Raw genomic sequence first — 20189 nt, 5'->3', positions numbered from 1 at the left:
ACCCCCCTTGCAGAGCCAGAAGTCAGAAGACGGGTGAGTAGAAGATCAGAAGACTTCAGTGACGGCTTTGAGGTACCGCGCAGCGCGCCATGCTCCCACACACACAGCGGCACTACAGGATGGACTGGCAAAAGCGGTATAAAGTGCCTGGGCACTAAAACCAGACCCCCGCCAGTATAAATATGGGGAAAATAGCGGGGTTGAAGCGCGCCATTAAGGGGGCGTGGCTTAGCCCTCACAGCTCTAATCAGCGCCATTTTCTCTTCACAGAGCTGCAGAGACGCTGGTCCTGGCCTCCTACACTGCTGTACAAGTAACGGGGTGCAAAACAGGGGGGGGGGGCACAGTAATTTGATGTTGTTTTATGAATATTAAAAGCGCTAATAGGTCTGAGGCATTATATTAAACGTTTCAGAACCGGGATAGGCGCTTGGTTGTGAGCTGGCAAAACTCCCTCTGTGTTTCTCTAACAGGCTTTGCTGTGGGTCTGTCCCCTATATCCCCAGTGTGGTTGTGGGTGTTGGTACGAGTGTGTCGACTTGTCTGAGTGCTCTTCCCAGGAGGAGGCTGGAGTGGGGACAGAAAAGACTGTGGGAGTGACCCTGTCGGCACCGCCGACTACTGATTGGGTAAATGTTTTGAGTGGTTTGAATGCAAATGTGGATCCATTGAATAAGAGATTAGATAAATCGGAGTCTCAGAACCAAGCATGGAGAAAATCCATGGAGGATGCATTGTCACAAGCACAGACCCCCTTGGGGTCACAAAAGCGTTCATTTACCCAGATAGCGGATACAGATACCGACACGGACTCTGACTCCAGTGTCGACTATAGTGATGCCAGATTGAATCCTAAACTGGCTAAGAGCATTCAGTACATGATTGTGGCGATAAAAGACGTTTTACATATCACGGACGACCCTGCTGTTCCTGACACAAGGGACTCTGTATGTTTAAAGGAAAGAAACCTGAGGTAACGTTTCCTCCCTCTCATGAACTGAACAATCTTTTTGAAAAGGCTTGGGAAAATCCTGACAAAAAATTACAGATTCCCAAGAGATTTCCAGTGACATATCCGTTCCCCTCTGGGGACAGGGAAATGTGGGAGTCAACCCCCACTGTGGACAAAGCTCTATCGCGTCTGTCCAAAAAGGTGGCGCTTACGTCTCCTGACACGGCAGCCCTGAAGGATCCTGCGGATCGTAAGCTGGAAAATACATTGAAATCCATTTATGTCACTTCGGGTACGCTACTCAGGCCTGCCGTTGCATCGGCATGGGTGAGTAACACTATTGAAAAGTGGGCAGATAACTTGTCATCTGATATAGATTCCCTGGATAGGGATAGCATTATTTTGACACAGGGTTATATCAGGGACGCTGCAGCCTACCTAAAGGAAGCTGCAAGGGATATTGGCCTTTTGGGATCAAGGGCCAATGCCATGGCAGTCTCGGCTAGGAGGGCATTGTGGATTCATCAATGGAATGCTGATGCTGACTCTAAGAAGGCTATGGAGTCTCTGCCGTATAAAGGTGGTGTCTTGTTTGGTGACGGCCTCACTGACCTGGTATCTACGGCTACCGCGGGTAAGTCATCATTTCTACCTTATGTTCCTGCACAACAAAAGAAAACGCCCCACTATCAGATGCAGTCCTTTCGGCCCAATAAATACAAAAAAGGATGAGGGTCTTCCTTCCTTGCTACTAGAGGAAGAGGAAAGGGAAAAAGGTCACCAGCTGTGGCAGGTTCCCAAGAGCAGAAGTCCTCCCCGGCTTCTGCCAAATCCACCGCATGACGCTGGGGCTCCTCTGCGGGAGTCTGCACTGGTGGGGGCATGTCTCCAACTCTTCAGTCAGGTCTGGGTTTGCTCGGCCCTGGATCCTTGGCTATTAGAAATAGTAGCTCAAGGGTACAAATTGGAGTTTCAAGATGTGCCCCCTCACCGATTTTTCAAATCGGCCTTGCCAGCTTCTCTTCTGGAAAGGGAGGTAGTATGCGCTGCAATACAAAAGCTGTGTCAAAATCAAGTCATTGTCACGGTACCCCCGTCACAGCAGGGAGAAGGCTTTTATTCGAGCCTGTTCGTGGTCCCGAAGCCGGATGGTTCGGTCAGACTGATTCTGAACCTAAAATCCCTCAATTTCTATCTGAAAAAATTCAAATTCAAGATGGAATCTCTCCGAGCAGTGATCTCCAGTCTGGAGGAGGGGGATTTTATGGTGTCGGTCGACATAAAGGTTGCCTACTTACACGTCCCCATATATCCTCCGCATCAGGCTTACCTGAGGTTTGCTGTTCAGGATTGTCATTACCAATTTCAGACGTTGCCGTTTGGTCTGTCCACGGCTCCGAGGATTTCACCAAAGTAATGGCGGAAATGATGGTTCTCCTGCGCAAGCAAGGAATCACAATTATCCCGTACTTGGATGATCTCCTGATAAAGGCGAGATCCAAGGAGCAATTACTGAAAAACGTTACGCTCTCCATGGCAATTCTGCCAACAACATGGTTGGCTCCTAAACGTGCCAAAATCACAGTTGGTTCCGACAACACGGCTGTCATTCTTGGGTATGATTCTGGACACAGAATTACAGAGAGTCTTTCTTCCAGTGGAAAAGGCTCTGGAAATCCAGAACATGGTCAAACAGATTATGAAACCGGCAAGAGTGTCGATTCATCAATGCACTCGGTTGCTGGTGAAGATGGTGGCGGCCTACGAGGCCATTCAGTTTGGCAGGTTCCATGCCAGGGTGTTTCAGTGGGACCTGTTGGACAAGTGGTCCGGGTCTCACCTGCACATGCACCGGAAAATAATCCTATCTTCCAGGACCAGAATCTCTCTCAAGTGGTGGCTGCACAGTTCTCACCTCCTAGAGGGACGCAGGTTCGGGATCCAGGATTGGATCCTGGTGACCACGGATGCAAGTCTCCGAGGCTGGGGAGCAGTCACACAGGGGGAAAATTTCCAGGGAAAATGGTCAAGCCAGGAAGCTTGTCTGCACATAAACATTCTGGAATTAAGGGCCATTTACAATGGTCTTCTGCAAGCGGAACATCATCTTTGCGGTCTGCCCGTCTTGATTCAGTCAGACAACATAACAGCAGTGGCGTACATAAACCACCAGGGCGGCACAAAGAGCAGGGCGGCAATGGCGGAGGCCACAAAAGTTCTCTGCTGGGCGGAAAGACATACAAGCGCTCTGTCAGCAGTCTTCATTCCAGGCGTCGACAACTGGGAAGCAGACTTCCTCAGCAGACACGATCTCCATCCAGGAGAGTGGGGTCTTCATCAAGAGGTATTTGCGGAAGTGACAAGTCGTTGGGGAATTCCTCAAGTAGACATGATGGCGTCTCGCCTCAACAAGAAACTTCAGAGATATTGTTCCAGGTCGAGGGACCCTCAAGCAATAGCGGTGGACGCCCTAGTGACACCGTGGGTGTTTCAGTCGGTCTATGTGTTCCCTCCACTTCCACTCATTCCAAAGGTGATAAAGATCATAAGAAGAACAAGGGTTCAGGCGATACTCATTGTTCCAGACTGGCCAAGGAGGGCCTGGTATCCGGATGTTCAGGAATTACTCATATGAGATCCCTGGCCTCTTCCTCTACGAGAGGACCTGTTACAGCAAGGACCGTGCGTGTATCAAGACTTACCGCGGCTGCGTTTGACGGCATGGCGGTTGAACGTCGGATCCTAACCCGAAAGGGTATTCCCAGTGAAGTCATTCCCACATTACTTCAGGCTAGAAAAGAAGTAACGGCGAGGCATTACCACCGTATTTGGAGAAAATATGTGTCTTGGTGTGAATCCAAGAAGGCTCCTACGGAAGAATTTCAGCTGGGGCGTTTTCTCCATTTTTTGCAAGCAGGTGTGAATGCGGACCTAAAGTTAGGCTTCATTAAAGTACAAATTTCGGCCTTATCAATTTTCTTTCAGTAAGAATTGTCCTCCCTTCCAGAAGTTCAGACCTTCGTGAAAGGAGTGCTGCGCATTCAACCTCCCTTTGTGCCCCCAGTGGCACCATGGGCTCTTAACGTGGTGTTGCAGTTCCTGCAGTCTCATTGGTTTGAACCTTTACATAAGGTTGAGCTCAAATTCCTCACTTGGACTCCACTCATGCAGTTGGCCTTGGCGTCCGCAAGCCGGGTGTCTGAATTAGCGGCTTTGTCTCACAAGAGCCCCTATTTGATCTTCCATGTAATAATAATAATAATAATAATAATTTTATTTATATAGCGCTCTTTCTCCAACAGGACTCAAGGCGCTTTACAGACATCAAAAACAATACACATGATACAGAGGATTTGAGTAATACAACAATAGATAAGCAACACAGACATAAAAGAAAAACCTTAAGCCCACAGAAAGCATAACGCAGGAATGGTGTAGGCATTTTGGGTAATAACTTCCAAGGGTTGTGTATTCCACCCTCACAGGTACCAAGTGCAGCAGCCATCTTGGGCGCTCCGCGTAGGATTACCCAGGGTGGAATAGTCTACCCCTAGAAGAGATGACACAAAATGGGGGTGATTTCAGAGTCCTACAGTTTAGAGTAGGGTTCCAACAAAACCACAAGGTCCATGTATTTTTCATCCCATCCACAAGTGTACCATATGGGGCAGCCATGTTGGGCGCACTTTGGAGGTTACACTGTGGAAGGTGATCCATACAAGGGCCAAGTTCATATATGGGAAAACTGATGCTTATGTAGTAGTATGATGTACCCTGCATGTAGGGCACAATGGAAAGGTGTGCAATCAGTGGAGGTAAACATTACAGGAAAACACATGGTGGGGTGGAAGCGAGCAATGAAGAGGAAAGAAAAAAACAAAACAAAAACACAATAGCAGGTAACTAGTGGCAGAAGTAGGAGTGGGATAACATTTTGATCAGATCTTAGTACGGGTGGGAAGGAGAATGTAGGGGGCATACTCAGACGCAATGGTGATGTCCCTGCTGATCCTGGTCCTCTTCCCCCACAGTTCCCTGTTCATCTTGATGGTTAGGCCCAGGGGCAGATTTGATGTTCTCAGATAGAGCGGAGTTGAGAACTCGTCAGCAATTTCTACCAAAAGTGGTTTCATCGTTTCACATGAACCAACCTATTGTGGTGCCAGTGGCTACTGAAGCCTTGGCGGAATCAAAGTCTCTCGATGCGGTCAGAGCTTTGAAAATCTATGTCGCCAGAACTGCTCAGATTAGGAAAACGGAGGCTCTGTTTGTCCTGTATGCTCCCAACAAAATTGGGGCTCCTGCTTCCAAGCAGACTATTGCACGCTGGATCTATAATACGATTCAGCATGCTCATTCTACGGCGGGATTGCCGTTACCGAAATCGGTGAAGGCCCATTCTACGAGAAAGGTGGGCTCATCTTGGGCGGCTGCCCGAGGGGTCTCGGCGTTACAGCTTTGCCGAGCGGCTACTGGTCGGATTCAAACACTTTTGCTAAGTTCTACAAGTTTGATACCCTGGCTGAGGAGGACCTCATGTTTGGTCAATCAGTGCTGCAGAGTCATCCGCACTCTCCCGCCCGTTCTGGAGCTTTGGTATAAACCCCATGGTTCTTGAAGCATCCCCAGCATCCTCTAGGACGTATGAGAAAATAGGATTTTAATACCTACCGGTAAATCCTTTTCTCCTAGTCCGTAGAGGATGCTGGGCGCCCGTCCCCGTGCGGACTCTATCTGCAGTACTTGTTTAATAGTTATTGCTTGTGTTGCAAAAAGGTTATGCTTTAGTTATGGTCAGCCTGTTGCTGACTTTGTTCATGTCATTGACTGGAATTCTGTTTAATGCCAGGTTGTACGGCGTGTTTAGTGGTGTGAGCTGGTATGTATCTCACCCTTAGTTTAACAATAAATCCTTTTCCTCAAAATGTTCGTCTCCCTGGGCACAGTTCCTATAACTGAAGTCTGGAGGAGGGGCATAGAGGGAGGAGCCAGTTCACACCCATTCAAAGTCTTAAAGTGCCCATGTCTCCTGCGGATCCCGTCTATACCCCATGGTTCTTGAAGCGTCCTCAGCATCCTCTACGGCAGGCATTCCCAACCACGGTCCTCAAGGCACACTAACAGTGCAGGTTTTAGCGATATCCAGGCTTCAGCACATGTGACTTAATTAGTAGCTTAGTTATTTTGATTTAGCCATCTGTGCTGCAGCCTGGATATCACTAAAACCTGCACTGTTGGTATGCCTTGAGGACTGTGGTTGGGAATGCCTGCTCTACGGACTAGGAGAAAAGGATTTACCGGTAGGTATTAAAATCCTATTTTATAGCTACATGGTTTCCCTGGCTACAATATAAAACATCGACAGCATATAAAGACTATATTTATGATACAAGGAATGTAAGATCAGGATGTGTATCACAAGTCAGTCAAATATAGATATTTCTACTCTGCGCTTTTTGGATTGGGTCATCACCCCTCCACCCCCCACCCGCAAATCCTTTTTTATTTCTATTCCGTTTAATTCAATTTATAACTCGCTTGAGATACAATGAGTATAAAATGGTGTCTAGAAAACTTGGTTACTTTAAGTCTGCTTGAAATCGGTAATTTTAATGTACTGCCAAGTTGTATGATTTGTTGGACATGCTTACCTCACTATTTACTGTATTAAGCAACATTGTTATGGAAGATATGTTTTTCCATTTTGTATAAAATTGTTTTTCCTATATTTTCAATAAAACAGATTACACACAAAAAAACAAAACAATGGCAGAGCAAATTATTAAAGTTATAGACGGTTTTATACTTGGTTGCATTACAAGACATGACAAACTAGGGGTAATTAAAGTCTGGCACATATGAAACATTTCAGGGCCTCATTTACAGTTGTGTACACTGTACAGCACATGTGTACCTCATTTACAGTTGAGTGTATCTTGTTCCTTACTCCCGGTGAGGGGGAAGAAGTTGATTACATAAATATGGCTTGATCATAGGGATGTATGTCAGTAGTGGAGGTTACAGTACTCGTACAAATGGACTCAGAAGGATGATTGGATTGGAAAATTGTATGCTTTTACTGGCACAGATCGCCCAGGAAATCGGATTGGATTTTTCATATTTGTTAAGTTTGAAATGACTAAAATGTTATATGTCTATCCTACGTGCATCAATCTAAATAATTTCAGGAATTACAAAAAGAGATGAATGCAGTATGCTGTAAATACCCAGTACAACCAGCCGAAGATGTGCTTGACCGATATCAGGTAACTTGGTCACCTCACAGGAGTAAAATCCGGTATCCTGTGGCTGCATGTTTGAAATAGTTATTGAAGCGTTACCAGTGCCGTTGTATGCTGTCACTCTGTTCTTAAACCTTCCCATTGCATATGATACTCCATTTCCAAAAACATAAACCTAGAACAAAAAACATCAGACTGTTTTAATTATAGCATACACATGCCCCCATTCCCAAAAAATCAAGAGTTGAAAGCACTATATAAAATAGGTAGGCAACTTGAGAATTGTCTACCTGAAAACAAATAGCGAAATCTGTAGTTTCACAACTATATAGCTACAGGTTACCAAATCTTCTTTTACTAACCTTCAATTCTAACCCATACCTCCCAGCTATCCCCATTCAGGCAGGACAGTCCTGATTTGAGGGCAATCTCCCAGTGTCTCATTAGGCATAAACTGTATGTCTAGACTTGCAGGAAACTCAGAGGTATGCTGACACATACCATGGTTAGTGGTGACATCAACATGGTTAAAGGGTGTCTCTGGTGAACGTGGCTGTTGTTAGCAGCACCTTAGAACTACTGGGTATGTAACCAAATGTGGTAGAACCATGCCCTTTTTCCTTTTTTGTGTTGTATTTGATTTGTCCAAGGACAATATTGGGAGGTACAGTGTGTCAATCTATCGTCTGCAAATGAGTCTTACGAAGGGCCCATTAAAGTTAGACTTCCATGAAAGTACTATTAATATCTTTTACAAATGTGTAAGAATGTTGGGATCCTATTAGGATCAAAGTCATCATGAGATAATTTGTGATTAAGGGGCAGATATATTCCTAGACGTAATATACTTCCTTTTAGTAATCCCATTCATACCTCACACCTGTCCATTCTGTATTTGAGGGGGATGTTCCTGCCAGTTGATTTTCAGTAAGGTATGTCCTCACTCCCCATAATGTGTACGTGTCACCATGATGTTGCAAGTGACAATTTAAAACTATTTAAAAAAAAACAAAAACAAAGGAATTTGGTGCAGGTGTGATTTAGAAGCTATAAGCATGCTTCTGGCAGACATTCACTAGGCTCCACTAGTTACAGTAGTCCAGATTACTTCTGTGACTATAGGTTGGAGGTGTGTTAACGTAAACTACAGTCAGCCTACAATCTCTAGGCTGTACTGCCTATGCCTCCCACACAGACGGAGTAGATGGTAATTGGAGTTCATAGATGCTCTTCACCTAATATAACATAAATCCCAACATCATCCTGAAGCAATTTGCAGAAAGAGTGGGCATGGTCAAACGGGTGTGGATCATTAGATCGACAGTGTCTAGGTCGACAGTCACTAGGTCTACAGGGTTTGTATGTCGACAGGGTTTCTAGGTCGACATGTTCTAGGTCAACAGGTCAAAAGGTCGACATGAGTTTTTCATGTTTGTTTGGTGTCGTTTTCTCCATACAGTAATCGGGAAGCCCAATTAGAGCACAGTGTCCCCTCGCATGGCTCGCTTCGCTCGCCATGCTTCGGGCAAGGTGCTCCGCTACTGCTGCGCTCGGCACAGGTTACCGTTCCAATCGTAGTCCACGTGGATCGTTAAGTATTAAAAAGTTCTAAAAAAGAAAATTTTTATGGAAAAACTCATGTCGACCTTTTGACCTGTCGACCTAGAAACTCTGTCGACCTTGAAAACATGGGACAAAGCTTGGGGCGATCGGGCACAGGTCACAAAATATATTAATGTATATAAACCAAAAACGGACAATTAATTACCCTTAATAGCGGGAGCGAGAAAATATCTAGGATTTTCTCTTGTGTATGCTGTCCTTGTTGGTGGTGCGCCCAGAGCCAGAGAGTGCATAGACTGAAATGGGAGAGAAAGAAGGCTCTTGTGTGGGCGCACTCTGTACAGGAAAGCGTTCCTATGAATATATCAAGAATTATTTAAAACATAACTTTTATTGATATCAATGTAAACATAATTTACCCATCTAAATGATCCATGAAAAAATAGGGAATTGGAAAAAATATTAAACTGTTCTGGTCTCTTGTTACAAAGAGTAATTGGAAAGGTTGTAGACACGGAATTGTCATACCACCATTTCCCCTGACCAGTACAGATTTCTGTATTAATCGGACCGAGGAGTGGTCAAAGCATTGTTGTAAACATATCCAACTATGATCACTGATATTAAGTGTCTATGTTACTAATCAATGGTCACCAGACTTTAGCACCTGAATCGTTTGACAAGTGTCACAATTGTGAGTAGAAGAAATATTGAACTGCACTGGGCATTAACTGACTAAATAAAGAATTGTAGAATAGAAATAGTGGTGATACTGCTGTTGGCGTGTTCTTCTCACACAGAGAGGAAACAAATTCCTACTCTACAACACCAGGTGTTCACAGGCAGTCTCCTATCCTGGTACTGACCTGGCCCAACGCTGTTTAGCTTCCAAGATCGGACGAGATCGGGCGATGGCAGCGTGGTATGGTAGTAGAGGATAGTATGATCAGTACGCCAATGAGAGTGCACCTATATAAGAAATGCTTAGATGGAAAATAATAGAAAGAATAAAAGAAGAAGGAAAATAAAGGGTAGCAAAATAGGTGGATCTGCTGTCCACGTTAGGCACGGTTCAAGAGTACCCACATCCGTGGTTCTGTGTTCCGTGGATCGTGGATGAGAGTCCACGAGACAGGTGAAGGAGTGAGTTGATCTAGATTATTCGGGTTGTAACCCGGATTTAGGGATAATTTGAGGACACAGAGTTCCACTGTGGATGGGGCTTATCTGCAAAAATGATCACCACAATAAATAAATAGTTGTGGCAACCTGCCACCAATTGCTATCACTAGGATCCTCCCTAGGAATGTCGGTTATCACAGAGTATGGTATTGGGCGGCAGTATTATCACCACTATAAACAAATGGGTTGATTGGGCAGCCTGCCCCTAAATGCTGTCACTAGGATCTTCCTAGGGGATGCCAGTTATCACAGGGTATGGTGCTAGGCAGCGGTATTACCAGAATAAACTAAGAAAGTGAGGGAAAACAAGCATGTATGTTACATGCACATAGGTTTTTCTAAGCAATAAGTACAGTGATGATGTTTAATGCCAAAAATTCAGTGTTAGTGCAGATCAAATATAAAAAAATCAAGCAGTATGACACAGATTCATATTTCTGAGTAGGAGAAAAGAACAGCTAATCTGTGATTAGGAATGAGCATGATAGGCTATGTCTGTCAGGTACCACAAGAAAATAAATGAATAAGCATGCAAATAATAATATATGAAATAATACTGTGTTGTGCTGGCCTCTGTTGGAAACTGAAAAAATGGCCCATATCAGAGGACAAGGCCTCACATACAGAAGAAAAAAGTCATATGCTCTAATAAGCAATTAACATACATGCACTATTAGTGTGACTGAATGTGATATTACTGTCTGGAATTGCTAACAAACCTGAATAAGGCCCTAAGTGTGAAATATTAATATTTGTCAAAAGAACATAAAAACTCCTTTCAGTTATTACATGGTGGCAGTGACCTTGTGTATTTATCCTAATTGACCGGAGTGCGTTACCGTCACAACCAGCAATCTTAGATTGTGGTATCTGAGGACAGGCTGGATCACACATGCCATCCTAACATTTTTGTTAGTTGAGACAAAATTCTGACTGTTGGAATAGCGGGATGGTTTCGATTTGAGAACAGTTATCCTGGGCGTACATTATACAATTATCTAGGCGATCTACTTAATATGGGCATATTGGACAAATAATCATACTGTGCATGTGTGTGACTAATCCAAAAATATTGATTTTTCAGATTTCTGACAGGGTTGCAAGTAATGAATCTGCAACCCAGGTATTACAGAACTTTATGTCAGTATGGCCCGATTCTGGTACCTCAGGATGCCCCGCTATATACCCCCACAAACATGCCCTTGTGCATGTCACACAAGATGACACGGATACTGATTCTGACAGATGTTGATGGGGATGTGTTGCGGGGGTCCGCATCTCTTGCAAAGGGGGTGCAATTGTTGATAGAGGCTATCAGGGATGTGTTGAATGTTAATGATACCACACCTGAGCAGGTTGAGGAGGCCTTTTTCACTGAAAATAAAAAAGCCTCGCTAACCTTCCCTGCGTCAAAGGAATTGAATGCTATATTTGAAAAAGCATAGGAAAACCCTGAGAAAAAATTCCAGGTCCCTAAAAGGGTCCTGGTGGCGTTTCCTTTCCCTGAGGAGGATAGGAAAAAATGGGAAAACCTGCCGACTGTTGACGCATCTGTGTCCAGAATCTCAAAGAAGGTGGTTTTGCCTGTTCCAGGATCTACCGCCTTAAAGGAGCCGGCTGATAGAAAAATTGATAACACGCTTAAATCAAAGTACACTGCTTCAGGGGCCATATTACGTCCCACTATTGCTACGGCATGGATTGCAAATGCAATAGTAAAGTGGTCGGCTACCTTACTTGAGGATTTGGATACAATGGATAGGGATGATGTTGCATTATATTTACGCAACATACATGATTCAGCAGGTTTTATGGTAGAATCCATGAGAGACCTGGGTTCCATGGCTGCGGGAATCTCTTCCATGTCTGTTTCAGCTCGTCAGGGACTGTGGCTGCGCCAGTGGCCTGCCGACGCGGAATCCAGAAAAAGTGTGGAGTCCCTGCCCTATACAGGTCAGGCTCTCTTTGTGGAAGCTCTAGATGCGTGGATATCCACAGATACAGCGGGTAAGTCTCCGTTTCTTCCCTCAGCAGCACCTGCTCCGAAGAAATCCTTCTCTTCATCTGCAATGCAGTCCTTTTGGCCTAACAGGCCTAGAAAGGCCAGACCGTCCAATACCTTCTTTAGGGGAGGTCGACCTGCTGCAGGTTCCCAGGAACAAAAGCCTGCTTCAGGTACGCCAAAGCCCTCCGCATGACGGACCGTGTGGCCTGGAGGTGGGGCCGGTGGGAGCGAGACTCAGACATTTCAGTCACATCTGGGTATCGTCCGGCCTGGATCCCTGGGTGATAGATATTGTATCCCAGGGATACAGGCTGGAATTTCAAAGTCTTCCCCCTCATCGCTTTTTCAAATGAGGCTTGCCAACTCTGTTGGCAGACAGCACTGTACTGCCGTAAGATGTCCAGAAGTTGGTGGAGGCACAGGTTATTGTGCCAGTACCACCTCACATGCAGAACAAAGGTTACTATTCGAACCTTTTTGTGGTACCGAAACCGGATGGTTCAGTCAGGCCCATTCTGAACCTAAAATCATTGAACCCCTTTCTAAAGGAGTTCAAGTTCAAGATGGAGTCTCTCAGGGCGATGATATCAGGTCTGGAAGAGGGGAAATTCCTGGTATCCCTGGATATCAAGGATGCATACCTCCACATTCCGATATGGATGCCGCATCAGGCTTATCTCCATTTCGCATTGCTGGACTGTCATTTCCAGTTCCAGGCCCTGCCATTCGGCCTCTCCACAGCACCAAGGGTGTTTACCAAGGTGATGGCAAAGATAATGGTTCTCCTCCGCAAACAAGGGGTTAACATCATTCCATATCTGGACGATCTGCTGATAAAGGCATCGTCCAGGGAGAAGCTGCTGCAGTCCATTGTTCTCACAACACGCCTCAAGAGTCATGGTTGGATTCTGAACCTTCCAAAGTCACATTTGGAATCAACCCAGAGGTTGTCCTTTCTGGGAATGAACAGCACAAACCGCTAATTAGTACCCTAATAGAACATACTGTACAGAGATACTAAGTACGGTGATTTGGCATCCAGGAACTTAGGGAGTAGCTTTTATCTCTCTCCATTATACCTAAAAAGATTAAACTTGCCACTGTACGTTAGAAGCTGTTCATCCTAATTAGTACACTAGTAAAACATACTGTACAGAAATACTAAGGATGGTGATTTGGCATCTAGGAACTTAGGTAGGAGCTTTTATCTCTCCATTAAGCATAGAAAGATTAAACTTGCCACTCTATGTTACAAGCTGTTCGTGCTAATTAGTACACTAGTAGAACATACTGTAGAGAGATACTAAGGACAGTGATTTGGCATCCAGGAAGTTATGGAGGAGCTTTTATTTCTCTCCATTGTAATCTTTCTAAGTATAATGGAGAGAGAAAAAAGCTCCTCCCTAAGTTCCTGGATGCCAAATTACCATGCTTGGCATTTCTGTACAGTATTTCCTATCTAGCCAGAAACTCTGCATCCCGTGCAAGCTGGGCGAACAACTGGAGAGGACCCGAAACACTGTTGCTTGTGGCTTTCCTTTGCAGTATCACATAAACTAGTGGTTGGTCTGCCCTGAAAGCAAAGAGTCTCTTCTTTTGTATGGTACCAGTCCTGAGTCTCTGGGACACCTAGAACCAGAGGTATCAATACGCAAATGGACCCATTTTCCCATAGACTATAATGGGCACATTAATTCAGACCCACCATGGGTTCCGACGCTTGCCATGAGCCTTGTGGGGTCACAGAAACTTGGGGTTGGTATCCTCCGGTACCTAATTGTCTACTCTTCCATACCAACCTAATTCTGAACCGATTGGGCCCTCAGAACCGGAGACATTAAGCTTTAAGCCCATTTTAATTGAATTTAATAGCTCACATAAACTGAACATCAATGGACCATTGCTTTAACACGTTCGTTTGTATCTGTCTACACTACTTTTAATTTATTGGTTTCTTTTTGGGGTCCTGACAGACAATTAATATTTTCGACAGCGTCTCTGACCTCCACTGGTTAATCCCCACCTCCCCCTCACCCTTCCCACTCCCCTTTATGCTGTTAGGGGACTCGGATGCTCATATTGGAAAACACTGTATTTTCCACAGCCTACCCCTACCCCCATCAAACCCAGGACACTCAGCGTGGCAAGTGAGAACCTTTGTCGCTAGCCCACAACACTGCATGGAAGATTCACAAGTTCATGTGTAAAAGTACTGCAAAGAGCGATTCCTTCCCATTGGTGTTCGTTTATGCAGGTGGACTGTTGTTAGGACTTTGGACTTTTTCCTGGAAACATCTTGGGGACGTTGACATCTTTTGCGGTTGGACCGGCTGGATCCGAATCCCTCTGTCGTGAGAGTCATTCTGTACTCTAAGGAGGTCCTATATGCCTTGTTTCTTTTTAACTATTGTGAGTGTTATTCTGTAATAAACCTTTCTGTTTTTAAAAAAACAGTGTTGCACTAAATATATTTTCCTTCTGAGTTTCATATACTGCGGTGAAGGAAGAAAACTAATGTGGAGGATGATGAGCACATATTACATTTAAATAATGTGAGTGCGTAACTATAGGATAAGAGTGTGACTATTCATAGAAAACAGTGTTGCACTAATGATTCTCTCTCTTCCCTGTTTGAGGTATTCTCCCCGAGGTGGAACTCTTGAAAGGAAAACGAAAAACCTGGAACGAACTCTTTTTTTCCCTTATAAAAAAAGGGAATTGTATTGTATCAATTTCCATTATTTTTTCCCACTGCGCCACTGGGTCTCTCTCCTTTCTATTGTATCCATTTGTCATGGTGTGGTGAACCTGTTTTGAGTTGATCTGGGCTGTACGTGTGGTATATGCGCAATTGTTTTTTGTTTTTTTCTTTATTCTGTTCGTTTATGCCGTTAGGGGACTTGGACGCTCATTTAGTGCACTGTACATACTGTATAGTCAATTAGCTACATTATTCCTTTCACACATTAGTTGCGTCTGCATACACAAGTGTTTTAACACGTTCATTTGCATCTGTATAAACTATACACACAGTGATTTGGCATCCAGGAGCTTAGGGAGGAGCTTTTATCTCTCTCCATTATACATAAAAAGATTAAACTTGCTGCTGTACATTACAAACTGTTCATGCTAATTAGTACACTAATAGAACATACTGTACAGAGATACCAATGACGGTGATTTGGGATCCAGGAACTTAGGGAGGAGCTTTTATCTCTCTCCGTTATACTTAGAAATATTACAATGGAGAGAGATAATTACAATGGAGAGAAAATTAAGAAACAAAAGAAATATCAAAGAGATATAAAAATTAGGAGAGAGGAAGTGGAAACAAAATGTAGCACCAACAAAATCCCAAAGAAAATCAACCATTTTGAATACATTTATAGAAGAGACAAATACCACACTAGTAAAATATGAGAGGAAGTATCAACAAAATAGATATAGAAACCAGTCACATTATCGATAAAAAACAATACACCCCTCAAAATAGATGGCAAAGGGAAAAAAACTCCTAATACATGGACTTATAGAAAGGAGCACTGGAGATCAAGACAACAAAGGGAACAAAAATGTCCATCTCATAACAGCAATTTTAGGAAAAATACTGACTACCATGTACTCCTTAGAAATAGATTTGAACTCTTGGCAAACAATATCGAAAGAGAGAGGCCTTTTTTTAGAAATAGATTGATGGCCACTCAGAAAATTAGGTGTAAGAAAAACCACTAGAGGGAAAATAGGAGGTATCCCCCAAAAATGCAAGAAACCCCATAAAAAATTAAAACCACCCCAACATAAACAACTGGATGAAGAGAAGAAGGATACACAAGGAAAGGTATTTAATTTTAAGTTTGTATGAACTTTCTGAACAAGAAGTAAAAGTCTTAAAAAGAAGGGTTAAAGTTTGCTCCATCTCCAAACACTAACCATTTGAAATATATATAGATCTCCAAAAATATATAATAAAATTGTGTATAAAAAAGTTCTTCCTATCTAAAGATGGAGAACAAACGGTTTCATCAATACAGGAAACTGTCTCAAATACATCATTCAAACCAAGATCAAAGTTCTTTCCAAAACATGTTAAAGGGAACTGTCTTGACTGTTTTAGCACTTTACTAGGGAAAGACATACCAAATATGAAACCAATAAATAAGAAAAACCTCACTAAAAAAGAATGAGTCATTGAAAAATTAAGAGAAAATTACCAAATCATAATCAAACCAGCTGATCATGGAAAAAAAATATTATATACAGGAAATAAATATAAAGCTAAATGACAGCTCAACTTATTAGAAACTAAAGAGTGATTCCACTTTAAGTATGTCTTTACAGTTAAAGGATCTAATAGATAAGGCTTTCAAATTTAGAGATGAGCGCCTGAAATTTTTCGGGTTTTGTGTTTTGGTTTTGGGTTCGGTTCCGCGGCCGTGTTTTGGGTTCGACCGCGTTTTGGCAAAACCTCACCGAATTTTTTTTGTCGGATTCGGGTGTGTTTTGGATTCGGGTGTTTTTTTCAAAAAACCCTAAAAAACAGCTTAAATCATAGAATTTGGGGGTAATTTTGATCCCAAAGTATTATTAACCTCAAAAAACATAATTTACACTCATTTTCAGCCTATTCTGAACACATCACACCTCACAATATTATTTTTAGTCCTAAAATTTGCACCGAGGTCGCTGTGTGAGTAAGATAAGCGACCCTAGTGGCCGACACAAACACCGGGCCCATCTAGGAGTGGCACTGCAGTGTCACGCAGGATGTCCCTTCCAAAAAACCCTCCCCAAACAGCACATGACGCAAAGAAAAAAAGAGGCGCAATGAGGTAGCTGACTGTGTGAGAAAGATAAGCGACCCTAGTGGCCGACACAAACACCGGGCCCATCTAGGAGTGGCACTGCAGTGTCACGCAGGATGTCCCTTCCAAAAAACCCTCCCCAATCAGCACATGATGCAAAGAAAAAGAAAAGAAAAAAGAGGTGCAAGATGGAATTATCCTTGGGCCCTCCCACCCACCCTTATGTTGTATAAACAAAACAGGACATGCACACTTTAACCAACCCATCATTTCAGTGACAGGTTCTGCCACACGACTGTGACTGATATGACGGGTTGGTTTGGACCCCCCCAAAAAAGAAGCAATTAATCTCTCCTTGCACAAACTGGCTCTACAGAGGCAAGATGTCCACCTCATCTTCACCCTCCGATATATCACCGTGTACATCCCCCTCCTCACAGATTATCAATTCGTCCCCACTGGAATCCACCATCTCAGCTCCCTGTGTACTTTGTGGAGGCAATTGCTGCTGGTCAATGTCTCCGCGGAGGAATTGATTATAATTCATTTTAATGAACATCATCTTCTCCACATTTTCTGGATGTAACCTCGTACGCCGATTGCTGACAAGGTGAGCGGCGGCACTAAACACTCTTTCGGAGTACACACTTGTGGGAGGGCAACTTAGGTAGAATAAAGCCAGTTTGTGCAAGGGCCTCCAAATTGCCTCTTTTTCCTGCCAGTATAAGTACGGACTGTGTGACGTGCCTACTTGGATGCGGTCACTCATATAATCCTCCACCATTCTATCAATGTTGAGAGAATCATATGCAGTGACAGTAGACGACATGTCCGTAATCGTTGTCAGGTCCTTCAGTCCGGACCAGATGTCAGCATCAGCAGTCGCTCCAGACTGCCCTGCATCACCGCCAGCGGGTGGGCTCGGAATTCTGAGCCTTTTCCTCGCACCCCCAGTTGCGGGAGAATGTGAAGGAGGAGATGTTGACAGGTCGCGTTCCGCTTGACTTGACAATTTTGTCACCAGCAGGTCTTTCAACCCCAGCAGACCTGTGTCTGCCGGAAAGAGAGATCCAAGGTAGGCTTTAAATCTAGGATCGAGCACGGTGGCCAAAATGTAGTGCTCTGATTTCAACAGATTGACCACCCGTGAATCCTTGTTAAGCGAATTAAGGGCTGCATCCACAAGTCCCACATGCCTAGCGGAATCGCTCCGTGTTAGCTCCTTCTTCAATGCCTCCAGCTTCTTCTGCAAAAGCCTGATGAGGGGAATGACCTGACTCAGGCTGGCAGTGTCTGAACTGACTTCACGTGTGGCAAGTTCAAAGGGCATCAGAACCTTGCACAACGTTGAAATCATTCTCCACTGCACTTGAGACAGGTGCATTCCATCTCCTATATCGTGCTCAATTGTATAGGCTTGAATGGCCTTTTGCTGCTCCTCCAACCTCTGAAGCATATAGAGGGTTGAATTCCACCTCGTTACCACTTCTTGCTTCAGATGATGGCAGGGCAGGTTCAGTAGTTTTTGGTGGTGCTCCAGTCTTCTGTACGTGGTGCCTGTACGCCGAAAGTGTCCCGCAATTTTTCTGGCCACCGACAGCATCTCTTGCACGCCCCTGTCGTTTTTTAAAAAATTCTGCACCACCAAATTCAAGGTATGTGCAAAACATGGGACGTGCTGGAATTTGCCCATATTTAATGCACACACAATATTGCTGGCGTTGTCCGATGCCACAAATCCACAGGAGAGTCCAATTGGGGTAAGCCATTCCGCGATGATCTTCCTCAGTTGCCGTAAGAGGTTTTCAGCTGTGTGCGTATTCTGGAAAGCGGTGATACAAAGCGTAGCCTGCCTAGGAAAGAGTTGGCGTTTGCGAGATGCTGCTACTGGTGCCGCCGCTGCTGTTCTTGCGGCGGGAGTCCATACATCTACCCAGTGGGCTGTCACAGTCATATAGTCCTGACCCTGCCCTGCTCCACTTGTCCACATGTCCGTGGTTAAGTGGACATTGGGTACAACTGCATTTTTTAGGACACTGGTGAGTCTTTTTCTGACGTCCGTGTACATTCTCGGTATCGCCTGCCTAGAGAAGTGGAACCTAGATGGTATTTGGTAACGGGGGCACACTGCCTCAATAAATTGTCTAGTTCCCTGTGAACTAACGGCGGATACCGGACGCACGTCTAACACCAACATAGTTGTCAAGGACTCAGTTATCCGCTTTGCAGTAGGATGACTGCTGTGATATTTCATCTTCCTCGCAAAGGACTGTTGAACAGTCAATTGCTTACTGGAAGTAGTACAAGTGGGCTTACGACTTCCCCTCTGGGATGACCATCGACTCCCAGCGGCAACAACAGCAGCGCCAGCAGCAGTAGGCGTTACACGCAAGGATGCATCGGAGGAATCACAGGCAGGAGAGGACTCGTCAGACTTGCCAGTGACATGGCCTGCAGGACTATTGGCATTCCTGGGGAAGGAGGAAATTGACACTGAGGGAGTTGGTGGGGTGGTTTGCGTGAGCTTGGTTACAAGAGGAAGGGATTTACTGGTCAGTGGACTGCTTCCGCTGTCACCCAAAGTTTTTGAACTTGTCACTGACTTATTATGAATGCGCTGCAGGTGACGTATAAGGGAGGATGTTCCGAGGTGGTTAACGTCCTTACCCCTACTTATTACAGCTTGACAAAGGGAACACACGGCTTGACACCTGTTGTCCGCATTTCTGGTGAAATACCTCCACACCGAAGAGCTGATTTTTTTGGTATTTTCACCTGGCATGTCAACGGCCATATTCCTCCCACGGACAACAGGTGTCTCCCCGGGTGCCTGACTTAAACAAACCACCTCACCATCAGAATCCTCCTGGTCAATTTCCTCCCCAGCGCCAGCAACACCCATATCCTCCTCATCCTGGTGTACTTCAACACTGACATCTTCAATCTGACTATCAGGAACTGGACTGCGGGTGCTCCTTCCAGCACTTGCAGGGGGCATGCAAATAGTGGAAGGCGCATGCTCTTCACGTCCAGTGTTGGGAAGGTCAGGCATCGCAAACGACACAATTGGACTCTCCTTGTGGATTTGGGATTTCAAAGAACGCACAGTTCTTTGCGGTGCTTTTGCCAGCTTGAGTCTTTTCAGTTTTCTAGCGAGAGGCTGAGTGCTTCCATCCTCATGTGAAGCTGAACCACTAGCCATGAAATAGGCCAGGGCCTCAGCCGTTCCTTGCCACTCCGTGTGGTAAATGGCATATTGGCAAGTTTACGCTTCTCCTCCGACAATTTTATTTTAGGTTTTGGAGTCCTTTTTTTTCTGATATTTGGTGTTTTGGATTTGACATGCTCTGTACTATGACATTGGGCATCGGCCTTGGCAGACGACGTTGCTGGCATTTCATCGTCTCGGCCATGACTAGTGGCAGCAGCTTCAGCACGAGGTG

General features: G+C 44.6%; 1 protein-coding gene and 1 pseudogene across 1 annotated transcript in view; both read right to left on the bottom strand.

Annotated features, from left to right (window-relative positions):
• The window catches only part of VSIG1 (V-set and immunoglobulin domain containing 1), a 103948-nt gene that overhangs the window by 19685 nt on the left and 64074 nt on the right, over window positions 1–20189 (bottom strand). Inside the window, exon 3 of the mRNA XM_063937278.1 lies at window positions 7180–7369. Within this exon, the coding sequence (XP_063793348.1) occupies window positions 7180–7369 (190 nt within the window). The remainder of the gene's footprint in view (window positions 1–7179; window positions 7370–20189) is intronic.
• Window positions 9575–9693, bottom strand: LOC134951085 (5S ribosomal RNA; annotated as a pseudogene).

The sequence above is a fragment of the Pseudophryne corroboree genome, chromosome 8 (genome assembly GCF_028390025.1).
Source record: "Pseudophryne corroboree isolate aPseCor3 chromosome 8, aPseCor3.hap2, whole genome shotgun sequence".
Lineage (NCBI taxonomy): Eukaryota > Metazoa > Chordata > Amphibia > Anura > Myobatrachidae > Pseudophryne > Pseudophryne corroboree.
The sequence above is the reverse complement of the archived record's forward strand: the minus strand, read 5'-3'. Positions and strand labels throughout refer to the sequence as shown.